The sequence below is a fragment of the Tasmannia lanceolata genome, unplaced genomic scaffold (genome assembly GCF_043159265.1).
Source record: "Tasmannia lanceolata isolate RefF3 unplaced genomic scaffold, GAP_Taslan_0.1 ptg000012l, whole genome shotgun sequence".
Classification (NCBI taxonomy): domain Eukaryota; kingdom Viridiplantae; phylum Streptophyta; class Magnoliopsida; order Canellales; family Winteraceae; genus Tasmannia; species Tasmannia lanceolata.
Window position 1 is genome coordinate 27,188,362 of NW_027518689.1, and position 7,842 is coordinate 27,196,203.

The following is a 7,842-nucleotide window of genomic DNA, read 5'->3' on the forward strand; positions in this document are numbered from 1 at the left end:
TGCCGCCGGATGGGATGCTACTAGCACCTCCGGAAAGAGTTCAAGTGAAGGGGAAGAAAAGAAAGATGATCTTTGTTTCATGGCACTCACCCATGAAGATGAGGTAAACTCTAACCCCTCATGTTATTCATCTAGTAGTGATAATGAAAAAATATCTTATGATGAATTGTGCAACACCTTGCATTGTCAAATTTCTAAAAATAAAGTTCAAAAGAAATCTATTTTAAAATTAGAAATGAACTTAATTTTTTGAAAAATGAATCTTCTTCCAAATCTCAAGCAAAATTTGAAAATTTCAAACTTGAGATTGAAACCCTTAAGGGTCTTTTGGATAAGAAATCTTGCCAATTAGCACAAGTTCAAAATATGGCAAGCTCTTCCAAATCTTATGAAGATGAATTTAATGATTTTTTAAATCAAATAACACATCTTCATAATGAAAATGAAAGATTAAGATTATGTCTCCATGGTTTCCTAAATGGTGATAAAATTATTGACATAATCTTAAGGAAGACTAGTCAAAGACCTAAACATGCATATGATAGGACTAGCGTATCTAACCCTCATGTTAGATGCCATTATTGTGGAATAAATGGTCATTACCAATTCCAATGTGCATCTAAGATTTGGGATAGTGTTGGAACCAAGAAATCTTGGGTTCCCAAAGCCCCCATATGATCATCTTCATATGTGCTTAGATTAGGGGCTAATGCTTTAAAATTGAATATCTTTTTCAAAGTTAACTAAACATCCCCTCTTATGTTGAATAAAAATTCTAAATAGGGGGAGTTCTAGGTTTGTCTTTTTCTTTTAAAAAGGGGGAGCTTTAAATTGAATATTTCATCCCTTTGTTTCTCTTTTACCCCAATCTTTTTGATTGATGCCAAAGGGGGAGAGAATTCTTGTGTAAGGAAAATATATGTGCTTTTTATTGGAAAATCTCTTGTGCTTGTCATCATCAAAAAGGGGGAGATTGTAAGCCCAATGGTTTCCACCTTGGCATTCCCATCTTATTTTGATGATTCCAATACACAAGTGATTTATGATCACTAATGTGTTTGATTGTCTAAGTTGTAGATCACATTGGTGCTAAGACAACATTGCTTGGATTGAGGCCAAGAAGCACTCATTGGACCACTTCATGAAGGCCAAAGACATCAAAATCCAAGACAAATGAAGACTTGAAGAATCCATTGAAGATCAAGTTATATTAGATTGTATTAAGATCCAATCTTAGTTTTAGATTTGAAAGGCATAATTAAGTAAATAAACACACACCCTAAAAATATAAGTGATTGTATTTCTGGAGTTCCAACACCTTGGAACCCTCATAGCAATCCCATCTTGGTGTTAAGTTGGAAGCCCAAAAACAGAAATGAAAATCTGCTCAGACATAGGCTTCTCGGAACTCCGAGAGTTTTTCTCGGAACTCCGAGAATTATTCTCGGAACTCCGAGAAATGGTCCAGTGACATTTTTTCATCTTCTGTTTGAATTCCCCGAACTCCGAGCTTTTTTCTCGGAACTCCGAGAACACTACAACGGTCGGAAAAATGGCCGTTGGGAATTTTGCTGGAATTACCACAATGCCATTGAACGGTCATATTTTGGTTTTCCTATATATATGGGCATTCCAAACATTACAATGATCAATCCTAACACTCTAAAAACCTACTTGAACATCCTTAGAGTGAATCAAACTTGTTTATGCCTCTCATCATCTAAGATTAGGATTCGAATCTATAGGCTATATTTGCACATCTTCTGCAAAGTTGTAAACCCTTGTGAGGGATTTTTGTTCTTTCTTTCTTATTCAAGAAATTGTATTCGGGCGAGTGTTCGGAGAAGCGTAACCCACTCTCCTGGTGAGGATTGCCACCAAGGTTAAAGGTTATCGGAATTTGTAATCGGCACCGATCTTCGCCGAAGTTAAGAAGATCTCTTAGTGAAGCCATCAACGGGTCTTTGTTGGTGGAGTGGAGTAGGCCTCGCGTTTTGAGGACCGAACCACTTTAAATCTCGGGTGCACTCTCTCTTGAACTCTAGGTCTTTACTTTGCATTGAACCTCTAGATTTAACTTGTGTGCTTGAATTTCATTTTGATCTCTTAATTTCCAATTTAGGTTTGAGTTTTCAAAAGATTAAAACTTGTTAGAAACCTAATTAATTCTCACTCCTCATAGTTGCCGTACTAGGGACCACCCTTGGAATTTTAGACCACTAACCTCGTAGACCACCTGGAGACGTTCCGAACAATGATGCTCCTCCACGGTGTGTCAGACGGTTTCCTTTGCAGAGCATTCCCGACGACCCTGACCGGGACTGGTACTTAAGGATCAGGCCGAACTCCATCAGCAACTTCGACGACTTCGGGGAAGATCTAGTCCGCCACTTCATGAGCAGCCGCAGGCCAAGGAAAACCACAGCATCCCTGATGGCCTTGCAGCAGGAGGATAATGAACCTCTCAAAGCCTTCGTCAGCCGCTTCAACAGGGAGGCACTCCAAGTGCCAAATCTAGACCCCTCGGCCGCTACGAACGCACTTCTCGCAGGTGCTAGATCAAATGATTTCCGCCGAGCAGTGGCCCGCCGGAATCCTCACTCCCTAGCGGATCTAATGGCCGGGGCGGAGGAGTATATATCAGTAGAGGAGACTCTGGCTGCCCTGGACGCGAATCGGAGGAGAACCTCTGAAGATAAGAACCCTGCTAAACATCGTAGGGATGACAAAGCCGTCAGAAGAGAAAAATCCCCCCAGAGGAGGGAGGAGAACTTCACCCCTCTCAACACCTCCCGAAGACATATACTGGCTGCCATCAGCGGAGAATAGTTCATAAAGTGGCCAACCCCAATGATCTCCAAGGGAAACAGGAGAGACAAGTCGAAGTATTGCCGGTTCCACAGGGACCATGGCCACGATACGGACGACTGCTGGCAGCTGAAGGAGGAGATCGAGCAGTTGATCAGCAGGGGCTACTTGAAAAAATATGTCCAAAGTGACACCCACAGAAGTGACCCCAAGGAGAAAGGTCCCCGGGGCCGAAGCCCTCGGCGGTCTCAACCGCCCCCAGCTCGAAGACAATCTCCTCCGCCGCCTAGTCCGCAGCCAGAGGCACACCGCTCCCAACCAAGGGAAGTCATTGGCACAATCATGGGTGGTCCTGCAGCTGGAGGCACCTCATCCGCTGTTCGGAAAGTATACGCACGCCGAGTCAATGTCGTGCATGCGTGCAGCAAGAAGATGAAGACCGAGAATGAGATCTCCTTCTCAGATGCGGACCTCGACGGCCTGATATTACCACATGACGACGCCCTAGTCCTAACTATGCTCGTCGCAAACTAGGAGTTAAAGAAAATCCTGGTAGACAATGGGAGTTCAGCCGACATTCTGTACTATCACGCCTTCGAAAGAATGATGATAGGTGACGAACGCTTAAGGCCGGCAAACTCAGATCTCTTCGGCTTCTCAGGAGAGGTAGTCAAGGTTGAGGGACAAATCGAGCTTCTTGTCCTCGTCGGAGAGTCACCCTGCCAAGCCTTCGCCATGGTCAACTTCCTAGTAGTGAGGGCCACTTCGGTCTATAATGCTATTTTAGGACGACCTGGCCAGAACCTAATCCACGCCGTTGAGTCCGCTTATCACCAGAAGATGAAGTTTATTACGCCAAACGGCGTTGGGGAAGTGAGGGGAGACCAGCCGCAATCTAGGGAGTGTTATGCAATGGCGCTCAAGGGCAAAAACGCGACGGAGTCATTGCCAATTGAGCTACTCGACCTGAGGGATGAAGCTCAGGGAACTCAGCCCGCCGAAGACCTTATCTCCATCCCCCTGTGCGAGAATGATGATGAGAAGGTCATTCAGATCGGCTCCTCTCTAGACAACGGCACCCGCCGCAGCCTTACCCAATTTCTTCAGGACAACGCAGATGTCTTCGCATGGGCCCCCGCGGACATGCTCGGTATTAACCCGGAGGTCAGCACGCACAGACTAGGTGTTGACCCGACATGCAGGCCGGTAAAGCAGAAAAGAAGACACTTCGCCCTTGAAAGGCGGCAGGCGATCAGAGAAGAAGTGGAGAGGCTCCTAAGAGCTGACTTCATTCGAGAAATCCAACACCCGGACTGGTTGGCAAACGTAGTCCTGGTGAAAAAGGCAAGTGGGAAATGGAGAACCTGCGTCAACTTCACCGATCTGAATAAAGCCTGTCCCAAGGACAGCTATCCACTCCCAAAGATCGATCAACTCATCGACGCCACTGCAGGTCACGAATTATTGAGCTTCATGGACACCTTCTTCGGATATAATCAGATCAGAATGTATGAGTCAGATATCCCGAAGACCTCCTTTGTAACGGACCAGGGGACCTACTGCTACCGCGTCATGCCCTTCGGCCTGAAAAACGCCGGGGCCACTTATCAAAGGCTCGTAAATAAGCTCTTCTGGAATCAGATCGGCCGTAACATGGAAGTCTATGTTGACGACATGCTGGTCAAAAGCCGAAGCGCGCAAGATCATGTCTCCGATCTGGAAGAGACATTTCAAGTCCTGAGAGAAAATAAGATGAAGCTCAATCCCACCAAGTGCACCTTCGGCGTCAGCTCGGGAAATTCTTAGGGTTTATGGTTAGCCAAAGAGGCATAAAGGCCAATCCGGAAAAAATCAAGGCCGTGGTGGAGCTCAATCCGCCGAAAACCATCAGAGAAGTGCAGCGACTGGCAGGGATGATAGCCGCGCTGGGGCGCTTCGTCTCAAAATCTGCAGAGAGGTGTCTCCCTTTCTTCAACGCAGTCAAAGGACTCAAGACCGCGCCTTGGACAGAGGAATGCCAGGCCGCCTTCGAGGAGTTAAAACAATATTTGTCCTCTCCACCGCTATTGACCAAACCGGAGCCTGGTGAGGAGCTACTCTTGTATCTATCTATAAGCCCCCTGGCTCTGGCAGCAGTCCTAGTTCGTGAAGAGCACAGCCAACAAAAGCCGGTCTACTACGTTAGTAAAGTCCTGTACGAAGCTGAAATAAGGTACCAACGGGTCGAGAAATTGGCTTACGTGCTGGTGATGGCAGCCAGGAAGTTGAGACCGTATTTTCAAGCTCACACGATAAAGGTCCTAACTGACCAGCCGCTCAGGCAAGTTCTCCATAAGCCGGACACCTCGGGACAACTCGTTAAATGGGCCGTGGAACTGAGTGAATTTGACATCCGGTACATGCCCAGGCCCGCGATCAAGGCTCAAGTATTGGCAGATTTTGTAGCTGAATGCTCCATCCCCCAGCAGATCACCGAACCAGAAGTCGCCCAAGCCCCAGCAGCGAAAAGTGCAATCGCAGCTGGGGAGCCAGCAGAAGATGGAGCCGGAACAGGAATCATCCCCGTACCACCAGCTGAACAGGGTCCTTCAACCGCCGAACCACTCTGGGAAGTGCACGTGGACGGATCTTCAAACAAGGCTGGTTGCGGAGCCGGTCTGGTTTTAACCGGGCCGGACAGTTTCGCCCTAGACTACGCCTTGAGGTTCGGATTCCGCGCATCTAACAATGAGGCTGAGTATGAAGCACTCCTCACCGGAATGAATCTTGTAGTCCAGACTGGCGCTCAGAGATTGAGAGCCTACTATGACTCCCAGTTGGTCGCCAACCAGATCCGAAGGATATACGAAGCCCACGACGAGCGTATGATTAAATACCTCTCCCAGGTCCGACAGCTATCCTCCAAGTTCAAAAGTTTTGAGGTCGTCAAAATCCCTAGAACGGAAAACACAAAGGCAGATGTACTGTCTAAGCTGGCCGCATCCGGATACACGACTCTCGGGAATATATGCATGGAGTTCTTACAGACATCCAGCATCGAAAGAAAGGCTGCTGAGATAATGCAGGTGGAACACGAGTCCTGCTAGATGGACGAGATCGCCGACTACATGCGTAGTGGGAGACTACCCGAGGCCAAGAGAGAAGCGCGCAAGGTGATCCAAAGAGCAGCCCGTTTTTCACTCGATGGCGAGAACTTGTTCAAAAGATCCTACACCCTCCCCTACTTAAAGTGTCTCCGGCCCAGCGACGCCGCGTATGCCCTGCAAGAGACACACGAAGGTATCTGCGGAGAGCATCAAGAGGGCAAGGCCCTGGCGATCAAAGTTCTGCTGAGAGGTCTGTACTGGCCGACATTGAGACAAGACGCACTGACCCTGGTCAAGAGGTGTGAGAAATGCCAAAAGTTCTCCCCCACCATTCATCAGCCCGATGTATCTATGGCTCCAATCATCAGCCCGCTACCCTTCGCGATTTGGGGGATGGATATCTTGGGCCCCTTTCCACCGGCCTCCGGAAGGCGCACCTTCGTAGTGGTGGCCATTGATTATTTTACCAAATGGGAGGAGGCTGAACCTCTAGCCCAGATCACCGAGCAGAATGTGCAGAACTTCTTTTGGAAATCAGTGGTCTGCAGATTCGGGATCCCCCGCGCCTTGATAACAGATAATGGCAAACAGTTCGATTGCCGAAACTTTCGGAAGTTCAGCTCCGACCTGAAAATTGAGCAGAGGTTCACCTCAGTAGCGCACCCACAGACCAACGGGCAGACAGAAGTCACAAACCGAATCCTACTGCAGGGTATAAAGAAAAGACTGGACGAAAAAGCTGGCCGATGGGCAGACGAGCTCTATCATGTCCTATGGGCGTATCGCACCACCCCACGCACACCAACGGGTGAGTCACCATTCAACCTGTCCTTTGGAACAGAGGCGGTAATACCTATCGATGTAGGCACCCCGTCCGCCAGGATCACCAGCTTCAACAAACAGCTCAACGGTGACGGGCTCCGCGCGAATCTCAACTTATTGGAGGAGGCCAGAGAAGAATCCCGAATAAGAGTCGCCGCCTACAAGCAGAAAGTATCTCGCTATCATGACTCCAAGATTCGTCCCAGAGAGTTTCGAGTTGGAGATCTGGTCTTAAGGAAAGCTGCCATCTCCCAACCCAAGAAGGTCAAAAACTTTCCCCAACCTGGGAGGGGCCATACCAAGTAAAAGAGGTGGTTCGTCTGGGAAGTTATAGGCTGGAAACACTCGAGGAACAGCCGCTACCCCACGCCTGGAATCAAAGAACCTTCGCAAATACCATTAGTAGCGAGCTAACCGGTGCAAAAATGACTTTGTATATATATTCTGAATATGAATGAAAGAAGCTCTTTTACAAATCTCTTCGTGTTCTTCCATTCGGAAACCCAGTTCACTAAAACTAGGGTACTCAACGCTTGGTTCGCCACAGCTTGTCTCCGCAAAGACTGGGAGCCCACTCCTGGTCCGGAACCAGCCCGGATGCAAAAACCAAAGCTCCTTGGAAACCCAGTTCACTAAAACTAGGGTACTCGACACTTGGTTCGCCACGGCTCGTCTCCGCAAAGACTGGGAGCCCACTCCTGGTCCGGAACCAGCCCGGATGCAAAAACCAAAGCTCCTTGGAAACCCAGTTCACTAAAACTAGGGTACTCGACGCTTGGTTCGCCACGGCTTGTCTCCGCAAAGACCGGGAGCCCACTCCTGGTCCTGAACCAGCCCGGATGCAAAAACCAAAGCTCCTTGGAAACCCAGTTCACTAAAAGTAGGGTACTCGACGCTTGGTTCGTCACGGCTCGTCTCCGCAAAGACTGGGATCCCACTCCTGGTTCGGAACCAGCCCGGATGCAAAAACCAAAGCTCCTTGGAAACCCAGATCACTAAAACTAGGGTACTCGACGCTTGGTTCGCCACGGCTCGTCTCCGCAAAGACTGGGAGCCCACTCCTGGTCCGGAACCAGCCCGGAGGCGAAGACCCAGTATCCTGAGAAACCAAGCACATTAGGGTCAA

At 48.3% G+C, this 7,842-nt stretch overlaps 1 protein-coding gene across 1 annotated transcript; it reads left to right on the top strand.

Annotated features, from left to right (window-relative positions):
* Window positions 1–3,720: 3,720 nt before the first annotated feature.
* On the top strand, window positions 3,721–5,894 carry LOC143888686 (uncharacterized). Its single transcript, XM_077393116.1, has 2 exons — window positions 3,721–3,958; window positions 4,789–5,894. The coding sequence occupies exons 1-2, from the start codon at window positions 3,721–3,723 to the stop codon at window positions 5,892–5,894; spliced, it is 1,344 nt and encodes a 447-aa protein (XP_077249231.1).
* Window positions 5,895–7,842: the final 1,948 nt, after the last annotated feature.

Coding starts and splice junctions, on each gene's coding strand:
- LOC143888686 (XM_077393116.1), top strand. CDS start 3,721: ATGGCGCTCAAGGGCAAAAACGCGACGGAGTCATTGCCAATTGAGCTA. Junction 3,959..4,788: donor GGCCCCCGCGGACATGCTCG/GTATTAACCCGG, acceptor TCTTCAACGCAG/TCAAAGGACTCAAGACCGCG.